We start from the raw sequence: 22,365 nt of genomic DNA on the forward strand, positions 1-22,365 counted from the left end.
GGCCTGGCCTGACCTGCCCCCCTCTGCCCGGGCGGCAGCTGCCACCGGCCGCTCTCCTCCGTCGGTCCCGGGGCAGCGGGATCCCGCGTTAAGCGACAAAGCTTTAAAAAACCCGTAGTTTAAAAGTTTCGGGTGCGGTTTAGGTTATCTCATCGCACAGAGAAGGACTAAGCTGATGCACGAAGTATGTTCTTACACATTCAGCTGGAGGAACCTGCCTCCCGGCCTTTGCAAAGATGCGTTTGTAAATCGGTGAAAACAAACTCGTGTCTATTTCTTTTCCTCTCCCCTTTCTCCCAGTGTAACTCAGACTGCCGGCACCAGCTTTTAGAGGTGGAGCAGTAACCACCATGCAGGATCACTCAGCCCTTACCTCCCTGGACAAACTAATAAAGTTGGGAAACTACCTCTCCCCTTCCTCCCCAAAATGGATTTTGCACACTTTTTATAGAAAAATATTGTTACTACCCTATCAGTACAAGTGACTGTGCTAGTGGTAGTAGTTTGTTTACTTGTGCTCTAGCACAAGGAAAACTATCCAAGCTGCATTTTTAGTCTAGACAGGCAAGTTCTGAAAAACACCTGCAAGTACCTGGGTGTATTTGGGGCTACAGCTACGAGGGGCATTTAAATTCCTCATACAGAGGGATGCATCCAAAAACAGCTACAAAAGGCAGCAGAACTGCAAGACATCATCTCAAGTCCCATAGCTTGCTTAAGATGCTGATAAAATGCCGTGGCACCCAAGCTTGGTGTCTCACTGAAGCTGCTGGAGACTTTACAAGAAGAGGAAAGCTGAGAATCCTGAAGAGATTGGGTGTGCAAGAACACAAGCAATCAGAAGACCCTCAGTAGATTTGTCACCCAGGAAATGTAAGTTGTCCCTCTATCACGTAGACCATCATGAAAGCGTAAGTGAAGGCAACCACCTTCATTATGGCAGAAAACTCAAAGAATGTTGAGGAAGTAGTATATTCTAATTCAGTGCTACATATTTAATACAATTTACCTCTCAACACATCCTCACACGAGTGTAGCATTATTGTCTCTGTAGCGCAGTGGGAAATTCAAACAGAGTAATGCACAAATTAATATCTGGTTCAATTCTTTGCCAACAGCTCACACCCTCAGGATAGCCTTTTCTCAGGGCAGAAAAGGGTAAACAAATGAGAGATGTAACGATGTCAGAGAAAATGCTTCCTTTGCGTGCTACCTCAAGTTTATTCAAAGCAATGACAGATGAGAACAAAGCAAAAGAAATAATACTGAAGAGGAATTAAGAGGGCAGCACGCGTGCTTAAAAAACACAACACAAAAAAACCCAACCAAACCAACCTGTAAAAGAATATAAACGAGTTGGGACCCTTGAGAGAACTTGTCTTAGTATATACAGCCTCTTTAAGTGCAGGCTGGGAGAGCACCTTAGAGGCTTCAAGTTGGCTCCAGTAAAGGGGCAAGGGGGGGAACAGGGCAAAAACTTAGAGGTGTGTTTTCAGGCAATATTTTTTGACTAGCATCCCACTTCATATTTATCTAACGGGAGGGAAAGCGGGGGGGGGAAAGGAGAAAGACCTGAAAGTCTCATGCAAGCATCTTACACTTCCAAGAAGCAGAAGGGAATGCTAATTTTTCAGTCAGTGATATAAAGGACTCTGAATTTAAATGTATAATTACAAGTTATAAATCCACCTTAAGTTTCACATATTTGCATCCACACTGATCCTAACTGCAGCCGTGTTTTCAGAATCTCACGAGGGGTAGCAATGCTCCGTACTTACAGGCAGGACAAGCAAAGACAACTTGGCAGCTAGCACGACTAACACAGAAACATGGCAGGTTTATTGCCAATGCCTAACATTCCTCTGCTCCCTACTAGCTTTCTGTGAAGTTAGTGGGGTTTACAGGATGTATGAGGTTAAAGTTCAGGATATACAGCATTAAAATTAAACATGTGAACTAACTCAAAACTCCAATTACCCTTTACAAAATATGTTTTAATACAGACAGCTCGCAAATCAAACAAACTGCCCTGATGCATTGCTAAGCTGCATACATGACACCTGCATATACAAAATTGTAGTCTTAATTCACAACTACCAAAAGCAAGAGCACGACAAAGTTCTCGTGCAATGTGTGACATTGCATTCAGTACAAAGAAAACCGTGGAACCTATGCTTTACCTTGCCTTTTTGTAAGAGAAGAAAGCTCATGTTTTAGCCCATCTTTTCTTAGTTGAAACACCTTCCTGGAAGCGTGTAATTTTTTGCTTTTTTTAATTTAAATGTAAGGAAACTTTTTTTCTTAAACCAATCAAGAATTTAACTAAAGTGTTTATGTGCTTGCTTAGTATTAAAACACCCATGTTGACTCTCAAATTAATGTTTTCTGGGGGTCTTACCCTAAACAAGTTGATTCCCATGCCTACTCCTGTTCAGGAAGCTCAGCTAAAACCCCTTTTTTATTAAAAAGGAAAAAGAGACAAATTTGTAACTGCCATTTTATTTATGTCTGAAAATCATGACAGTAGTGCCACGGGTCTTTGTTGTATTGGGCATGTTACAAGCAGTAAAGTCAGATTATGAGAGCTGGGATTTTACACACAGATTTTTGTACTTAGTACAGGAGTGAAGTTACTGACTCCTCCCTGCTAGATTTTGAAGTATAAGGTAAAAATGCCACAGTGTGAAAAGGTGAAGTATACTGACCATAGAAGGAACTGTAACTTCCACTATAATTTCACTCGGTATCCAAGATTGCAGAAATGTCCCCTCCCCCCAAGTTTATGGTAGCCAAAAGACATTACGTGAGTTAATTAGAAATTACAATGTCTTTCAAATGAAGTAATTCACCCCAGCCACAAATTCACCCCAGCCACAACCTCAAAGAAAAAAATCCTGGTGGCAGCGAACTTTCTTAAAACAATGAAGCTGTAGAGCTTGTGTTTGGCAGAACTAATGTTTCTGGAGGCTGAAGTGAGTACAGTGGAATTATGAAGACATTCCTTTCTCCATTCACAAGTCTCTCCCTAAAGAACATCTCGTTGAAAACAGGAAAGCCACCATCTGCTTGATGATTCAAAATTCTGAAAATAAATGGTTTTGGAGGGTATTTAAAAAAGAAAGAAAACCCAAAACCAAAACAAACCCCCAAAAAACCGCAAACAGAAAAAAAAAAGCAAAATCCACATTTATCTGTTGTTTGAAGCCCAGATATTGCAACACTGAGAACAAAATAAAGACTACAAAACAACTTTGCTTATAGTTCCAGACTAAGAATGTAAAGTTTGTGACAAATAAGTATGATTCCAGAGTTTTACTTTCTAGAACAGAGAAGTTAAATTAGGTTTTAAGAATCTTTAAGTTGTTCATAAACCTTTCAAAGAAAAGCATAAGGTGCTTAAGACTCCAAAGTAAGAACCTAATTTGATTAAGAGCTCTGCTTCACTAATGCTACCTCAGAGAACTACATACAACTGCATTTTGTTACATATTTGAGCAACTTTTTCTTCGCTTTTATTCTCCCTCCCATACACAGGCAAAATAAAAGCTATAAATTGAAGTATAGCCTAATGCTGTTGGGACAGCAGTTTAAAATTGGACAAAACGCTGATGCTTGGCTGCATCTTCATATTACAATTCAAGAAGTGCTAGACAGCTGTATATAGACTCCTATTTTTGACCATTCACATCTAGAAATAACTTTCTATTGTTGATATGTCTAAACTGACGTCTATCTAGAACTAGTACAGTATTGTGGCAAAGCTTCTCCCCCTCTTACGTTATTCCCAAAACTGGCAAAGATTAGAAAACTTTGGGAAAAACCCATCAAGTTTGATTCATCCACAATTTGTTTAAAGCATTTTAAAGTAAGAAAATCCTCATCTTTAGCGTTCGCCCATGAGGAAACAGCAACTCTAACTACAGCAGAAAAGGAGAAAAATGCACAGTTTAATCCAAATTCCAGCAGGATTCTCCTCCCACCTCCCATTTCTAGCATTGCAATATCAGTACACATTATGAAACAATATCTAGTTCTACAATACTTTTCCACAAGTTACATTCTTTTATGCAGAAGAGCAGTAGTAGTTTGAGCTTACAGTGTGTTCATCTGGACATCTGAAAACATCTTGCAAAGTCTCAAAATACTCTCGTAAGTTCGGCAAGTAGACATTCATTTCACAGAATAATTTGAGGATGAAGAAGGGCATTAGTAACAAGGTAAGGTATAAGAAATAAATTTATACTGACAGGAAAGAGTCCTAATAGGAGGAGTGCAATTCCAGTAAATACTACTTCTATAATTCAGGACATAAACATTACTTTTTCCATAGAAAGCTCAGACATTTAAATACTGACATATACCAGTTTCAGATTAGGGTGGAAATAAAGCAGTCACAACCTTCGTGTGCACTGTAAGCATAAGCTAACTTTACAAGCAGTAATACGTGTATTAACACTGAATTTGGAAAATTACTGCATTAGTTCTCAAGATATGAATTATGCATGTTTTCATCTAAAGCTTTATGAGAAGTGTTCTGTTTCTGTACAAGCATGAACTTCTGAAGCGCTGGTACACAAAGCAGTTATCCTGAAGATATGTAAAAGTTTGTTCAAAAATTTCAGACAACAGGATTCTTTTCTAGAATTGGTAACTGCTTACATAGTTCCAATTCCTGTGGGGAACTGGATGTTCACTTCCTCGGCGGGAACAGTTTCTTATGCTATAATTACTTAGATACGAAGAAAATTCTTTCATGCCTTTTTTTTCCTTATGCTTCATGTCCATCACTTCCTCAGCATCATTTTGTCACGCATCTTCCCTTTAACAACTGGGACACTGCTCCCTTGAAGCCTGCCTAAGTTTTCAAGGAGACAAATACTGATTTTTAGGTATTACCTGGGTTATGATGTGTTAATTTGACAAATCTGGCCTAAGTTCTAAACATAGGAAGGAAAAAGCATATTTCATTTTTTTAGCACAATCTTTAGATGGTAAAGCCTGGAGTTTCTGCAAATTTTACTTTCCTGGGATTTGATCAAACTGACTACCTCTAATGCTGCGGAAATGTATATTTACTATTCCACAAAGCAACCAAGAATGCTTCAGTACAGAGCTTTCAGGACAAAGCCCAATGTTCCCTGTAATCAGTACTTGCTGGCTGGACACTGAGACCAGACCAGGGCCCCCCCCTAATGTTAGCAAAGAATCTTCTCTCCCTCCCACCCCATGCCATCTGTACGGCTGCCTGGAAAAGAAACACATCAAAAAGAACACAGATAAAAGCACAACTGGGACATAAGTGTTGTAAGACCTGAATAAGCAGAGGTTGAAAGCAAAGGGAGGAAAAATACCGATTAGTTCATCAAGGAGGAAGGTACCTAGTGAAAAAGGAACTAGAGCATCCAGTGCTCCAGTCTCATCTACTCTGGGGACCAATCAGGATGCAGAGAGTACCAAAAGAGGTATTTATGGGGATCATCAACCACATGCTCTGGTTTCTAATGATAAATGAAAAGGAATTTCAGTCTTAACTCTGACTCTGCACAGTGAGAGTGTACTACCTCCATTAAACAATGGCAATGACTGATGAAATTACCGGCAGGAAGGATCAGCTGGGCTCCTTAATTCACTTTGGGCAACGTAAACTATCTCAAAGCTTACCGGTATTAGCTAACCTAATCTGATTGAATTTGCAGAAATGGATTAGAACAAGCTCCGATAATTCTGTGCCAGAGAAACAGGAGGTACCAAGTATTTGGGTGTGACATTAATTTTCAGCACCACAGCCAACATAGGGAAATCATCCACAGTCCACGCATTCCACTTCACAGTCCAACAGTGTTAACAGATATTTAAAGTCTGTAAAACTCTACACTCAATACTGCAAGAATGCTCTTCTGCAAATTTCCTTGAAACCAAACAAATATGGTTTAATCATGCAAAAAAATCCAACAGGATTTTTTTTTTTTAGCTACACTGTCAATTTTAACAATGAGTTCTTCCTGGAAAGAAGGAAAATAGCAGGCAATGTATTTTCAAGTTCCCAAAACAGCCACTAATAGCTTCAAAACCTTTGAAGAGAGCTATTTTTCTGTTAGACTCTCCCTTATGTTAGAACTTGGAATATTCCAAGTCCAAAACTATAACTTTCAGTCAGAAATTCATCTACCCTAGCACATGGGATGCTAGTAGAAGAAGTATCTACGGCATGTATTTGTCAGAAGACAAAGTCATAATGGTTCCTTTTCATCCTAAGATGTATGAATCTGCACTGTGCAAGAGATTTAAAAATCAATATTTACTAGCACTACTAAAACACAAAACATTCAAGTAGTATATAACTGTAATGCAAGCCCTTGCATGGCAATCCAAATTTATTGAACTACTGATGCTAAGTCATACAAAATTGCACCACTTTTAATTAAGGCTTTTAGTTTACATTTGGCCACCTCAAAGCAGTTGTAACATTAGGTTGGTCAATTTAAATACTGTGGCTCCCTGTTGGATATACACACAATCTTTACACCCAAACGTTAATGCATACAAAGCAACAAGGCATTGTTAAATAAATCAGCAAAAGTTAATTACTGCAACTTAGGCCCTGTGACCAATTACACATGATTAAAATTACTTCCCACATTCACATCCACAGTACTCTTCCACCATTTAACATCTCAACCAAAACGTTACACATGTAAAACAATCACTAACAGGCAAAAGTACTAAACCTGTATATTTGGTATTGCAAATACACTTATGCATGAGCAAGCAAGGGAATTCACAGTGAGAATCTACAGCTGCAGAAGCCCGAAAATGATTTACAAAAAATTGTTAAATCATTAAAAAATCGTTTTAAAATATACACTTCTTGTTGTAGACCCCCACTGTACACACAACTATAAACATTGTTCCCTATGTAAACAAGGAAAAGGAAACATACAATAAAAGGTTGAAAAGTCTGGACATTTCCTTCCCAACAGATATTAAAGGCCATGTCTTTAGTCAGACGTTATACTGAAAGGACTCTTAAAGACTAGATCACTGTCTCCACAGGTTTTTCCTAAAATTAAAAAACTATATAGCTGTTGTGTTAATCAAAGCGCTTTTGTACAATACGATGATGATGATCCTGTATTTCTTTAAAAAAGTTACAATAAGCTACAAATACCGATGAAGCAAAGTTATCTGGAGTAGTCTATATAGGAGCTCTTTGGACTTTCTTTTATTATGCTAAAATAGTGGTGCTTTTAGGATTTACATTATTGTACTCTCCAATAGAAAGTGGGGATTGTTGAAGTATACAGTACACAGTTTTCATACATGTACAACATTGGTGGATGAATAATGTCTCTTATCAGTAATACTGGATGTAGGCTCTGGTTTTACCAGTTGCATACACTTAGAATATTTATAAGTAAAAATCTCTCGTGACACTGGAAAGTGATTAGAATGTGCAAACTGATGTAGTAGCTTTCATCCATTTCTTAAAGGGTACCACCACAGGAAAGTCCATTTAAGATGTTGGTAGGTTTAATAAAGTTGGAATGCTGGCACTGTTGAATTGGGCAACAGTTCTTCAGACCTGTAACAACAAAACACGAGGTTAGTATTAATAACAACTATTTGTCATTTCTCTTTAGTTAAAAGAACTAAAGCAGGAACTAGCAAAGTTCTTGGCAAACAGACTTGGAAGATAAGGTTATCACTTCTCCTCTACTAATGTAATTTCTACTGTGCACATACAAATAGCAGACTCTCAATTAGTAAAACTGAATTGGGATACATATGGTAATCCAAGCTGAACTGTGGAAGTAGTATTTGATGGGTGGGACTAGTTTTGCTTACAGTATGACAGTTCTAGTGGCTTTAAAAAACAAAAACAGATTTGGAGGATCAAAGCTCCTGAATCAAAAGCCCTGCTAAGGAAACGCAGCAGCCATTTCTGCCATCCTCAGCTAATACTTTTGGAACCCTCTCAGTTTTACTTTTAACTGATTCAAGTTGTTCAAATTATATAAGTTTTAATATTGATACCGAAAAGAGTTAAACATGGCACTATCTGAATATTAATAAAAGCCTGCAATTTATGACAGTGAAATCCTATCAGGATCCCTCACTGCATCAACCAGGTCTGTCAGATGACAAAATAATGGATAACAGCACTGAAGCAACCAAACCACCGTATGTTCAGTAACATTGAAGGGAATCAAGATGAACAGGCAACTTGCATGATGTCAGGTCAATCAAAAGAGACCTCTGTCCATACTAAGGCTCAGAGGTGGAAAGGGGGAAACAACCTGCCGAAGAACAAGTTGCAGAAAAATCACGCCTGCTGACTAACTTCTGAAAAGGCTTGCTTAAAGAGCAGGCTGGAGCTTGCTTCAGCCTTCAGCAGCATTCTTAAAGCAAGGATTTTGTCATGTAGAACATTAGCCAACTGCCAACGAGTAAGAAATTGATCTAGTAGCCAGCAGCTCCAGGTCAAATATTTGGAGTGTTAAAATGATCGCTTCACTGTTCTCTTCCAAATGTACCAGTTACAATGCAGCCTATAAAATATCCATATAGTCCAAAGAAAGTAAGCTGAATTCCTATGACATCATGCAAGTACGTGCAGGAGTTCAAAGCAGAAAGTGACATTTTAGCATGCAAACTGCAGTATTTCAGTGTGCATTCCTGATAATTGAGCTCTTGCAGTATATTCTATCAGCCTTTAAAAAAGAAAACCCTGTTTCCAAAAACTAAAGTTTTGAAGTATCAGAATGAACATCCTTAATTTGAGCTCTGCCAACACCTTAAAGCTTGCAACAAGGAATATGATACTAGTGTGAACAGTGTATCTTGCACATATTTGTAGTTCTGACTTTGGAATGGCAAAATAAAGACCATAAAAATTTCTATGATAATGTAAATCAAGAGTTTTCAATGCTGTTCTGCATCAACAGCGACCACAGTTGTTTAGGTATTTTTTTTTTCCTGTTGTTTTGTTTGTTTTTAATAGCCATAATACACAGAAAATTTTAAAGGTTTACCTGGCTCAGAGCTACAGTACAGCTATGTATTAAAGTAGCTGACATGATGACTTTTTGCGTGCTTTTCCAGGCACTGGAGTTTTTCTGTTAATTTGTCGCACAAGGTCATAAAAGATCTGAGAACATAAAAATCAGTTGGTTATTGGAATTAAGAGGCTTCTCTCATAACCTTAAGCCTTGAATCTTCACACATAATGTACTCACATACTCAAAACCCCCTGTAAATACTTAGTTATCACAAAGCCAGAAAGTTAAATTGTATACTTAATTAATACCTGTTTATTTTCTGTTTAAGATAATTGTCTGTCAAGGCTTTTCTACTTTCAATGAAGCAAACTGGAAGGGCATCTATAATCTGCAGCTGTTTAATCTCTGTGTCAAATTTATCTGAACACACATGATACATGTCACAGTGATCAACTACTATATGCTATTACTTTGCAATTTAGCACTGAGGTCAGGAAACAGGCCACAGCTTTCTTCTAACTCAAATCACTCTAAAGATATCCTTTTAAAGAAAGTTCTAGTAAGTTTTAACTCCACATTTTCATGGTAACTCAAGTACACTGCATATTCTGTAATAGTCTCTTGTATTTGAATGAGATCATGCTTTTCCAGATACTTTAAAAATACTAAAGTCTAGAGAATTAATTCAGCAGCCTCTCTAGGACTACAGCATGACATAAGCGTAACATTTCCTAGAAAAGTAACTCATGTATGAGACACTCTCACACTTTGAATCTCTTAGAATTCTAATTAGAACATGATTTTGTTGAAAGGCTAATTTAAGACAAGTTTACATACTACAATTAAACAGCATCTGTTTTGGTCATAACTGACACTGTTCCAATTATTTCTGCATCTCCTAAATCAAGGAAGTCCTCATACTAAAGCCATCCTAGCAGTCTCCTAAGCACTGGCTGCAAAGCAGCGAACATTCCAACAAGGGCTTTTAGTATTTGACGGAAGTAAGTTTAGTTTATTAAACATATGACTTTTATATAGTTAAGCTGATTAATTTGTATAAGAAAAACTGAATAGTTCCCAGAAATTCCCAACTAATTAAACTGTGCTTAAAACCACCATACTCATTTGATTACATGCAAGTCTTGCACAGAGGCCCTTTCAACTCGACTGATGCTGCCAACAATGTTTTCCAGAAGACACAATGAAGCTGTTCCAGAAATGTAAACACTAACACAACTTCTTTTTCTGAAAATTTTTGCATCCGTTTCTTTATGCTGGCACCCCCACAGGATAAGAAGGCATGCACTATGTCAAGTCCCAAAAATGCATGTGTTTGATCCGTCACCTAGCTCCTGCTAAATAAGTAGCTAGATAGTAGAGAGGTTTTTGCCTCCTTTTTCTCTAATTAGCTGCTAATTTGGACAAAACCCTTAAGAGTTTTTGTCCTTACTATCTCAAATAATTTAATACCAAATAACTTAAAATCAATTAGTTTTAAGGACTTAACTAAAAAAAAAACCCTTTAAGAAAGTAGTCTAGCAGTGCATTCTCAGTGGATAGAGATTATATCAACTAGGGAATATAACATGAAAAAAGTATTTATCCCAAATTCATATGAATATAATTTGAAAACTAATTATACTAAAATGAATATAATTTTAAAAAGTCCTAAGTCAAAGCTAACTACATCCCTTAATCGAAACATCTCAAATTCTCACAATAGTTTTGTACAGTTTTGTCCATTAACAGTGAAAGTTATTCATAATTTAGTTAGTTTTTCTTGACAAACGGTAATGTCTGGTTACCAGAACAGTGTCCCATCTTTCTCTCCCTGCCATCCCTCCCCCCACAGGTAGTGGGCCTTACCTCGTTAACATTTATCTTTGATTTTGCAGAAGACTCTAAGAATGCACAGTTATTCCATTGCCTTGCTAGGTTCTGACCTTGTTCCTTTCCCACAACTCTTTCATCTTCCAAGTCACACTTATTGCCAACCAGAATCATAGGCACCTAAAAACAATTTGATACCAGCAAAGAATTCATTAAAATTTTGGGAAGGCACACTGTAAATGCACACCTAAAACCCTATCTGAACCCTTAGAGGATCCTGACCTCCAGAATAATCAAGCTCTGGTGTAACAGGAACTTAAGTTCATGGTTGTGTGAGACTTTAATCTTCAAATCAAAATGACTGCATTTTTTGCCTGTTGTTTGGCAGGGCGGTGGGGGAATGGTTTGAGGATTCGGTACATCGCCAACTGAGAAAGTTTCACATCTTCTAGAAGACCTAATGAGATTTCATTTTTAGACGTTTAAGGTATCAAGAAGTCTACTGAAGAATCTGCTACAAGATTCTTACATGTTCAGAAATCCTGGAAAAAGTGGCCTGTACTGGACTGCATGATGAAGGACGCTAAAGCTCCTTTCACCATTCCTCTACTTCCAGCGTATCTGCACTCCTCTCAAGAGCAGTTTGCTCACACAGTTCTTGTTAGTAATCTGATGCACACAGAGGAAAGAAACATGCTAGCTTATCAAAATTACTAACTACAGAAAATGCTGAATTGACCTTTGTGGCAAGAAAAGGCAATCATACAAAGTTGTTTTTTTTTCCTTCCTTCTACTAATTTAAAGACATAGCTAAGTTTCTCCCAAATTCAAGTGTTGAAAAAAGGTTTACAATATTTTGATCATTTAGTCGTCCCCCCCGAGAAAGCAAGTCATGCCTAAGCTTTGGCATAGGAAAAACTTTATGAAAATTTTGGTGAGAACTAAAGCTGCAACTTGAAGCTCATTATCTTTCTCCTGATTCTATGGAATGGCTTTCAAGACTGAGGGGAGCGTTCTAAAGAGAAATACAATTCCAAGGAAATACTACCAAAATACTACCAAAGAAAGCTTATGCGAATCAGCATAAATATACCAGGTAAACTAAACGTGACAATATTTGAAACCTTATCTTGATTTTAGCGTACAAAATTAATTTGATGCTGAACAAGGCTATAACTTGGTAGGTTCTGGATGGGAAAGGCACGTGCAACTTTACTACCCTTTTGAGATACATTTGTGATAATGGGTAATAAATCACTTCTAGAAGAAATCTGCTGAACACAGGCAAGACCTGCAAATGCTTACACTTAAGAAAGTGCAAGGTGGTTTGTATTACAAAAGTCACAATGAACTTCCCCAAAATTAAAACATTTAATACACTCTGTGTCTGCTGGCAACAGAAGTATATGTGGATACATGCAGTAAGGAAGGGATTGAAGTTTCCATGAGCACAGTTTAAATGAGATGAGCACACTTAAACACTGTTCATTGCTTACTTTTTTTTTTTCAAGGAAGATTTTCTGTCTGATGACTACACCATGCAAGGTGCTTCTGCTAAAAACACACTTTTACTGCTGTTTCACATTTGAAATACCTTCTTCCTTTTATTAAGGGACTAAGTATTTACTTCCTACAACTGCAATAAGTTTTTTTTTAATCAGTTATAAACTGGTATGTTTTAGCCTCACATTATAGCTTTAATAATGCTAAGAGGTACATATTGAAATTGTGTGAAAATAGTACGACCAAACTTACTTGCAGGAACACACAAAAAATATAAAAGCTGCATAACGTGCAAGTTTAAAGCTTACAATACTGTCTTCTGTAAGAACTTAGAATTTAGTGCTTTAAAATACCATAAACAGTAGGCATACTGAAGAGAAAAAACTGAACTTTAGGTTTTTTTGAACCTTCACTGATAGTAACTAAGGTAAGAATAGAGTTGCTTTAGAAATGTTTTCTGCAGTACTAGTGAATAAGGTTATATATCGTTTCAAATAGAGTATTTTAAAGGAAGATATTAAAAAGACAATTATCTTTATATACTACATGACAATTTACGATTTCTCCAGTTTGCCTTAAGAGTTGCATTTCTGTACTATGCATCTACTGGTTGATTTGTCTCTTAATTTAAAGCTTGGAAGCTATCCGATCACAGGGCATACATTACAACTGAAATGAAAACTGTAAATATAAGTAATAAGTATTTTTAGAGATGCTTACATCATCAGTGTCTTTGACTCGAAGAATCTGTTCTCTCAGATCCTGTAAATCATTAAATGTGGACTGTGCTGTGATGGAATATACTAATGCAAAACCTTGTCCGTTTTTCATGTATAGGTCTCTCATTGCTGTAAACTGTTCCTGTAATTAAAAAAAGATACAGATGTTGCATTCAGTTTGCACTTTCCTTACACGAACTGCAATATACTTCAGGTCACAAATGGATCACAAGTACAATGCATTTGTGCCCTCCCCCCCCCTTTTAAACTGACCAATATTTTACTATTTGACTATAAGCATTACAGTAAACCGAACCACTTTTAAATAAATCTGGTTTGGAACATTATCTGGGGTGGCTGAACAATATCTACATATTGCCAAGGGCTATACCCTGGGGGGTGGGGGGAGGGCAGAATCACAGAAACTGAAGTAATTTCAAAAGAGAGGAGGCACAGTGGAAGGTACAGTGTAATCTGTAGGTTACAGAAGTTACATTCCTCCCGAATCCTTCCTTACATACCAACTTTTTCCCCATCTCCTGACCGTTCTTTAAAACGCATCACAAAGTAAATGCATCCCTTTTCAGCCTCCATTTTGTAGTCTAGGCACTCCCCTATGTTAAATTCTACTTTCATTTTCAAGGAGATTGACTAAAGGATGGAGACACTCAAAAGACTCGTCACATTTCCTAGACTTCGATGACAACTATGGTATTGCATACGAAGACTCACGGGTGCACTGCACAGCAGCATTAGCACTCCTCCCTGTTTGAAAACTCTCACCAGTATGACTGTGGAACAGCATTTGCCTTTCTCGCATTGGTGACTCGGCTATCTTGTGATGGATCAATCGCTCACCAAGTCCCTTGCTGTATGTCAGATGAAAAGCCCAGTATATTTCGAGAGAACAGCCATTCCATGTAGTTTTACATGGCCTTACTCTAATATGGAATTTAAATAAATTATTGGACCAGATTACTATTATAGTTCAGAGAACACATGCTATACTCCAAGGATCTTGAGCTTGTGCTCACTGGAATCAACGAAGGAAATGACTGCTTTTTATTTGACTGATTTTGGAACAAGTCAAAAAACCTGACCAGTATGCAAAGGGTCAGCATAAACCCCACGCTTTGAGTTCATATAAGCTGACTAAAGCGATACTATTTTTATCCCAATGTCAGAGTACATTTCACACACAAAAGAAAAAGTAGAGGAGAAGAAAGCATGTATTCTCTACAGCAACAAAAATCAAACCCGAGTAACCATCGGGCCGAAATTTTCCTCTGGGCAATATAAACTTAAAACAGGAGCACAAGCTTTTAAAATTATCAGTCTCATGCTTCCCCTATTACAGAACATGAGCTCACAGGAAACTTGCAATTCATTTTCTGCTGCAATACTCAAGTTTTGTTTAAATACTTGTGCTGGTTTTGGCTGGGGTAGAGTTAATTTTCTTCATAGTAGGTAGGATGGGGCTGTGTTTTGGATTTGTGCTGAAGACAGTGTTGATAACACAGGGATGTTTTAGTCACTGCTGAGCAGTGCTTACACAGGGTCAAGGCCTTTTCTGCTTCCCACCCCCATCCCACCAGCAAGTAGGCTGGGGGTGCACAAGAAGCTGGGAGGGGACACAGCTGGGACAGCTGACCCCAACTGACCAAAGGGATATCCCATACCATATGATGTCACGCTCAGCGTATAAAGCTGGGGGAAGAAGGAAGGGGGGGATGTTTGGAGTGATGGCATTTTGTCTTCCCAAGTAACGGTTATGCGTGATGGAGCCCTGCTTTCCTGGAGATGGCTGAACACCTGCCTGCCTATGGGAAGGAGTGAACGGATTCCTTGTTTTGCTTTGCTTGCGTGCGCGGCTTTTGCTTTACCTGTTAAACTGTCTTTATCTCAACCCACGAGTTTTCTCACTTTTACCCTTCCAATTCTCTCCCCCATGCCACCCAAGGGGGAGTGAGCGAGCAGCTGTGTGGGGCTTAGCTGCCGGCTGGGGTTAAACCATGACAATACTAGTATGTTAAAGAACATCCTTTAATCCAATACACTAACCACAGTTACTCTTTAGAGAATGAGTAAGGAAACATGTCATCATTTACATCCCTACAGCTTTTGACGGTTTTAATGCTGTACATCAGTATTTAGGAAAGTTGGTTTTACATACCGTTCCTGCAGTATCTAAGATTTCAAGCATACACTGTTGTGCATCTACTTCAACTTGCTGTCAAGAGAGAAAGATGGGGTTAGTTTTTCCTCTTGCAACTCTCCCCTCCAAAGACACCAGGAATTGTGTGATTTTATAAGCAAATTCATAATGCATAAAGCAACATAATGGCTTAAGAAGTTTATATGGATATATACTTTGAAAACAGCAGGAAGGAGCCTCTCAAAGAGCCCTAGTGACATTTTCGAAAGCAGCGTCAGCAGCCACGTACCACTTTGCAAAGTGATTAGGGATTTTTGATTATTAAAAAGGAGGCCGTTAAACTTGTAATGATGGTTATCAGCAACTAGCACAACTAATTTCTACTTGTTTCAGGGATCATTCACAGATTGAAAGAAAAGTACAGGTGAAAGCTAGAAAGTTGAATTGGCATACTAATGCTCATTTAATAGTAATTTAGATCAACAAGTAGTACACAGCAAACAATAAACCAAGCAAACCACTAAGAGTGGTGTCCCCAAAACAAGCCTTTAGTGACACTAATTAGGCAACTGATCCAGCTCAGAAAAATTTGCAAAAATAGAAGGTTTAAGCGGGATGAGTTTCTGTAGCTATTTCAGAGTTCCTCTATCCAGTTTCTACCTCAAAAAAAAAAAGGCCTTGAGGGCATCAAAGGACATGGAAGTGTCCTCAAGCTGTTTCAAGCAGACTTCTCACATTTTTTTTTTTCTTTCAAGCTATTGGTACACTTCCCTTGTTTCCATTTGCATGTAAAATTCCTAGTTGGCAGATCAGCACTCAGAAAGAACTTTGCGTCCCCTATTCCTGATATATGCATTATCACTAGTTTAACTTCAATCTTTTCTTTTGTAACTAGATTTGAGCTTGGGAGGCGGGGAAGAGGAGTATTTCCACTCCTCTCACACCTCCCCCATGTCTGCTAGGGATGGAGGTATTCCTTCAATAGCCACTATTTTAGCAGGTAGCTGACAAAGTTATTCAGCTAATTAAGCAGCATCTATTCTCTTTATGAAGAAATATCTGGGGAGTAAACCAAGGTGTCAAATTTCAAGACTTCATGCTCATATTATTTAGATCCAGACAAATTTAAAATATTTCAAGCCACATCCTCTCAACTTCAAATATTATAAAATTAGATTTAAGATCAATAGTACAGAATTGCAACTGCCAAACCAATACATTTTAAAAGTCACCCAAGACAAGCAGCAAGTTAGAACTGTAACTATCCGTGAGGGGAAGAAAATGACTGCATAAAGTATTGTCCAGACTTAAGCAAGACTTCAACAATCTGGCTGATTTGAAGAGAATACACAGAGATATTCCTAGTCATTTCACGACCAAACCTGAAAGGAACATTATAAGATCTTTGCTAAAAAAAAAAAAAATTACTTAGCAAAAGGCAAAATTTCTTGAGATGGCTTTACTTTTTCAGGCTCCATGGAAACAGTCTTTGGAAAAATTCACCCAGCAAACATCATGAATCTAGTATGACCTGAAGAATGTAAATATATAACAAAGGCAACGTTTCACTTTAGTACAGCTTGTGAATATTTTTGGAGTCATTTATTGGGCCTGACCCAAAGGCCTGCACCAAGTATCGGGATAGGATCCAAAATTCCTTCTCCTCTAATACAGAAAAAGTAAGTGGCTATATAGAATTTTTTGTTGCTGTTCTCTCTTTAATAAGAGTTCTAGCTTTGGCTGGAAGTCCACATGCTTAAGACAGACTAGGATTTTTCCAGCATATAGATTTCTATGAGGTCAAAGAAAACAAGTGTGAAATTATCGTTTTGCTCTCACTAATTCCTTTTCCGTTCAGAAGAGATTCTGGTAATTACAGGCTGCAATAGCTGTTAAAGCAGCCTCTTTATTCCAATATAAACGTAGCCCAGTGCTAAAAGAGGAGGTACTGCAGTTTCTGCCCCTTCCCAGCTAGGGTTTGTGCATCTTGCCTCCCTTGTATAGACACTGGTATTTTTGTGGCCACATGGTGAGCTATATCAGAGCATCAATGCGTCTGAAAAGTAATTCAGCTAGAAAAAGAAAAAATAGTTTTCGGCTGTGTCTTCTTAATAATCTGCTTCACCAAATGCTTAACTCTTTTGGTAGCAGAAAAAATATTAAGAAGACACAGCCGAAAACTAATCTGCTTCACCAAATGCTTAACTCTTTTGGTAGCAGTCCAGATGTAACCTATCTTAGCCTGGAATATTAATCATGGTCTCAGCTGAAACTGAGGAGTGAGCAATATGGAGATCCAAGATGATGCAAGCAGAGTCAGACCTTTCAGCCTGTCATGCTGAAGATGGGAAGAGAGAAACTAACAGGCCACTGTAAGTGTTTGTTCACTTACGATAGGTTTGTGTTAACTTATTAATAAAACAACAACCCATCTAGTGGAAGCGTACCAAGCTATCAGTGAAATTAGGAATACAGTATGTTGCCTCCAGTGTTCTAAAGGTGAGCCTCAAGTTGTTTTTAGCAGATTTTCCTAGTAGCAAAGAAGCTTAGAACCTCCAACATACAGGTGCAAATCTACCTGCAGACACTAACACGCACACACACACAAAATAATAATAAATATTATAAAAAAAGTGGTAGTTTATTTTACTTTTTAAAAAATCAGTATTGCCAATTCTGACAATGAAATTACCATTTTTTACTGACTAGCTAGTAAGGTATTATGCTTAAACATTAAAAAGTTAGTCTTGAATTATTCCTTTTAGACAGACTTTAAGAGCACCTTTACATTTCAAACTTGTTAAGTTACCAGGTATTACATGGTATTACCAGGCATACCCTTTTTCAAGCAATGACTCAAATATTTGACAATGTGTACTGCAGTTTTAAGTTTCTGTAACACTAGGGAGGTCTTTTGCATATACCTTTCTGTAGGAGTCTTCTATCGTAGGATCGTATTTTTCAACAAATATTCCTTGAACAAACTGTACAGTCTGCAACACAAAAGTTCCTGTAAGATTCTTCTTATATAGTGACATTTTGTAAACACTGTACACAAATTACTGTTCTAGGTGTATAGTCAGTTATCCATTACATTTTTGAAGACAAATTAAGTGATTGACATAACTATAAATTATAAGAAACAACAGGAAGTTAGATGTATATGCCTATTTGACTAAGTACTGTTAGATGAAGCAATGCTACACCTTCCTTTATCCGCTCTCACTTGGAGCGTAAGAATTAATGTGCATTGATTTAAGGTTTGCCTAACTGTTGGAATCATTATTAGTTTTTAGTTGAATAGGATACTGTATGTAGCTGCATGGCTTTTACATTTTGCATTTAGAACTACTGCATCTTCTGCTACTTATCTGCCAGCACAGGAATTAGTGAAAAAATGACTGCCAGCATTTATTAGTCTTAACTAGACTCAGTAGGATATTCCTGTGTACCTAGCACGTAGGACGTTTTTAGCACAAGTCAAGTGGAACTTTAAGACTCAATGGCCAAGTCAGAGCAGACAGATTCAAATCCAGAAATGCTGCAGTTACATAAAGAATTCAGAGGTGAAAGAAAAAGTTCTTTCACAATCTAAGATAATTTGTCATTTAAGTTTTCCTTTAGGAACTGCTTTGTAAGAGAATAGTTCTTACCTGATAGAGTGGACCTCTAGACCTTACTTTATGATAAGGTGCACAATTAAACTGAAAGATGTAAAGTTCTTAGGTGGGTTGAGAACATCATATTCTGTGAACTTTTTCAATGCTAGTCTAGGTCAGACTAAACTTTTCTGTAATTGTTTGTTTAACTAAAATGCACGAGCTCTTTGGTTTACAATCACCTACCTGCCGCAGCTATACACCTACTTGCAGGGAAAGATATAGAAAACATGCTAAACTTCCTACAAGCATGCAAAAATATATCTGTATTTGCATAAAAGGATATTAGCACTTTAGAGACTGCTATCAAACATTAAGCAAACAGCACCCTGAAGACCTTTCTAGAGACAGGAGTAACCAAGGCCAGACACAGGCAAACCAGTTCATTGTGCGAGTTTCATGAAGCAGCTTGATTTCCCACAGACCTACAGCTGGGTTACCCAAGTGAAGCCAGAGACCTTCACAATGCTGTGGCTATGCACTTCACTGCGTAAGACAGGCAAAGACCTGACCAAGCACCATCAACCAACCCCCTACAAAAATATTAGCATGCAAGAGCGCACCAATGGATGCAGATACACCTAGTAAAGGATGTACCTATTCTAGCCAGGAACCATCAGCAGTCATTACTTATATTTATGTTTATTTGTGCACACTCACATAAAAGAAATATGGGTTAATAGAAAGTGTATTAGAGAAAAAAAAAAAAGAAGACATGAGAAGCCTAAGAAAACGTACTTGAACTGCCTCACAGAGTACTTACCAGAGCAGACTTTCCAACACCTCCAGAACCAAGAACCACTAGCTTGTATTCACGCATGATGCAAGAGATAAATCACCCTCAATACCTAAAACACACAACAAGTTATTCACCCTTTTGATCAGCAAGACAACTATTTTATCATTACTACAGCCACTGTAAGATCGCATATTTAACAAGACATGAACAGTTATATATTGATATCAACGGATAAATGCAGGAGATATAACCATTATAACCAGGCATAACGTAAGCAGGATGTCACTTGAATTATTACATAATATGGAAACTATAGATATTTATTCAAGACACAGTAACCGCTGAACAATGCTACTTTTTCATCTAGCACAAATAAAGTACCTCCAAGGTTTTCTTGTTACCGGAATTTTAACACTTAGAGAACCACCATTATTTGATCTAGCCTAATTTCATAGTCAAGATAGTACAGATTTGGAAAGTTTTTAAAATGGAGATTTTTATATCCCATGAAACAGTAATTTAGAGAAGAGGCAAGAACAGATTAAGACTCTCTGTAATAAAGACCTCAGTATCATGATCTTGCCAAAATACCACAGGTGTTTCAAGGAAAAGCGCACAAGTATCTGGAAGAACTGCTCACACCCATGTGCATGTATCACTTCCTCAGAGGCCTCTGGATGGATTAATCTCCTTTATTTACAGCAAGGAGGAATCAGGCATAGAAATTAATTTACTCCAATTGATAGGCCAATTACTTGGATTCCAGCATACCATCCAGTGAGGTGTGTTCATCTCATAACATTTTCCAGAAACCTACAAAATCTCTTTAGTCATGCAAACAAGTCCGTGGCACCTCTCAGCTATAGTCACAGCAAGCATTAAAGTATTTCACAGGTTTCTCAAGATCTTTCAGTCACTCACAAGAAGTTGCTTGCACTATGTATTTTGCAACAACAGACCAAAACCAATATTCCCAAGAGCCACACAGACGCCTAAAGAGCTTGCAGTTTTACAACCACTACATTCACAGTATTGAATAGGTTTATCGGGTAAACCGCTGCTAATTTTTGTTACCTATGGTACTGATACAGTAATTCTAAAAATGCCTCTTAAATTTCACAGCTACTACATCCTCTCCTCATCCATCTCCCAAACTTATTTCATATCACACAAGTTTTTGTAATTTCATATATATACATATACACATGTAAATGATTTTGTTCATACGAGCTGACATGCATGAAACATCTCCAGTCTCCTCTGAAGAACTGAAAGCATCAGCATGCTGAGAAAAAAAAAAAACAGAATGGGAAACTTCTTTAGGCAACAGCATCTCTATTTGTATTGTCATTTACTTGAAATAACATCCAAAGTTTGTATGTACTGACCCAAAGTTTGATATATACGCAGAAAGTACAACCATGATACCACAATCCAGTTCACTAAGCAGGGTTTGATAAGAGGGCTTAGATTTTCTTTTTTTTTTTAATACAGTGGCCATTTTCCAACTATCAACTCTTAATGCAGCTACAATAAAATGCTGCAAAGCATCAGATATAGTATTTCCTCTACCTCATTACTGTTCTCCCATAAAGAAATATTGAATAAACCCTACTATAGTAAAGCTAACAGTTACTATTGATAAGAAACAATTATCCAAGAGGAGATAGCATACATTTTCTCATTCTGAAACACTTAAATGCTAAACAAAGAATCACAGAGATACTTGTATAAGAAAATTAAACCAACCCCTTCCCAGAAAGAAACAAACAAAAACATTTCTCAAAAAGAACAGCAGGATCCCAGAAGTCTGTTTTCCCTTCTTAAGTCTGAAAGTTGATTAATGTTTTGCTAGATATCTAACCGCAGTTATAACGACTGTAGTTTCATGAATAACTGGAAGCAACTAAAATATTCTTTTGAGACCAGTCCTCTCCTACAAGCTAGATCTGTTCCCCTGTTCCACACTAGCTACTGTGGCTGCCTACAGCAGTCTGTCAGATCTGCTTGCTCATCTTTGTTGAAAACTGACCCAGCAAAAACAAAACAAGGCCACAAATTTTAGGACATGTCTTTGGGTCATACTGCTTAAGAAAACACACCTCTCAGTCCTGCTAGCAACCGAGCTAACAGGACTGTTGCTGCTGCCCTGGGAGGAAGGTCTCAGTTCCTCTCCTCTACTGGCTCTAGTCCTTATCAGATTGAGTTACCTGTTTTTTCCCCTCTCCATGCACACAGAAAGATGAAACCCTTCCCAACAGACGAATAATTTGGGGGTTGGGGGAGAGAGGAAGTGCAGGGAGTCCAACACACGTGCTTGTACAAGTTAAGCAGCAGAAGCAAGGTAAGAAAGACCCCTCTCAGCCGCAGTAATCTCACAGCATCTCCGGGAGTGACACCATCAGTTAGGTGTTTAGCACAAAATGCTAAGATGATTTACATAGAAATTAGAGCACCTCCATGTTAGTGTCCATCTTTGCCATCACCGATTAACTCCACATTGTCAGAAGACTTGAGAAATCAACAGGCCAGGTCCTGTTTAATTTTCTTGCAAACACACAATGAGCAATCTCTCAACTTATCTAAACCACTTCTTGCACCTTAAGCAAGCAATAGGAATGCAAGGGGAGCGCCATAAGGAAATACTGACCTGATGCCCAGCAAAGCAGGTCTCTCCACAGGCTTCTGTTACCACTAAGTTTTGAGACTCTTCAGTGATTTTCACACCTAATATAACATCTTTTCACTCCTGACTTTAAAA

General features: G+C 37.9%; 1 protein-coding gene across 1 annotated transcript; it reads right to left on the reverse strand.

Annotated features, from left to right (window-relative positions):
• Window positions 1–5,957: 5,957 nt before the first annotated feature.
• RAP1B (RAP1B, member of RAS oncogene family) lies at window positions 5,958–19,716 on the reverse strand. Its single transcript, XM_009327564.1, has 7 exons — window positions 19,629–19,716; window positions 18,131–18,199; window positions 15,225–15,281; window positions 13,053–13,193; window positions 10,866–11,009; window positions 9,033–9,148; window positions 5,958–7,582 (listed from the first exon to the last, which is right to left on the reverse strand). The coding sequence occupies exons 1-6, from the start codon at window positions 19,683–19,685 to the stop codon at window positions 9,062–9,064; spliced, it is 555 nt and encodes a 184-aa protein (XP_009325839.1). The 5' UTR covers window positions 19,686–19,716; the 3' UTR covers window positions 5,958–7,582; window positions 9,033–9,061.
• Between the last annotated feature and the right edge of the window lie 2,649 nt (window positions 19,717–22,365).

Source organism: Pygoscelis adeliae, unplaced genomic scaffold (genome assembly GCF_000699105.1).
Source record: "Pygoscelis adeliae isolate BGI_AS28 unplaced genomic scaffold, ASM69910v1 Scaffold113, whole genome shotgun sequence".
In the NCBI taxonomy this organism is placed as follows: Eukaryota; Metazoa; Chordata; class Aves; order Sphenisciformes; family Spheniscidae; genus Pygoscelis; species Pygoscelis adeliae.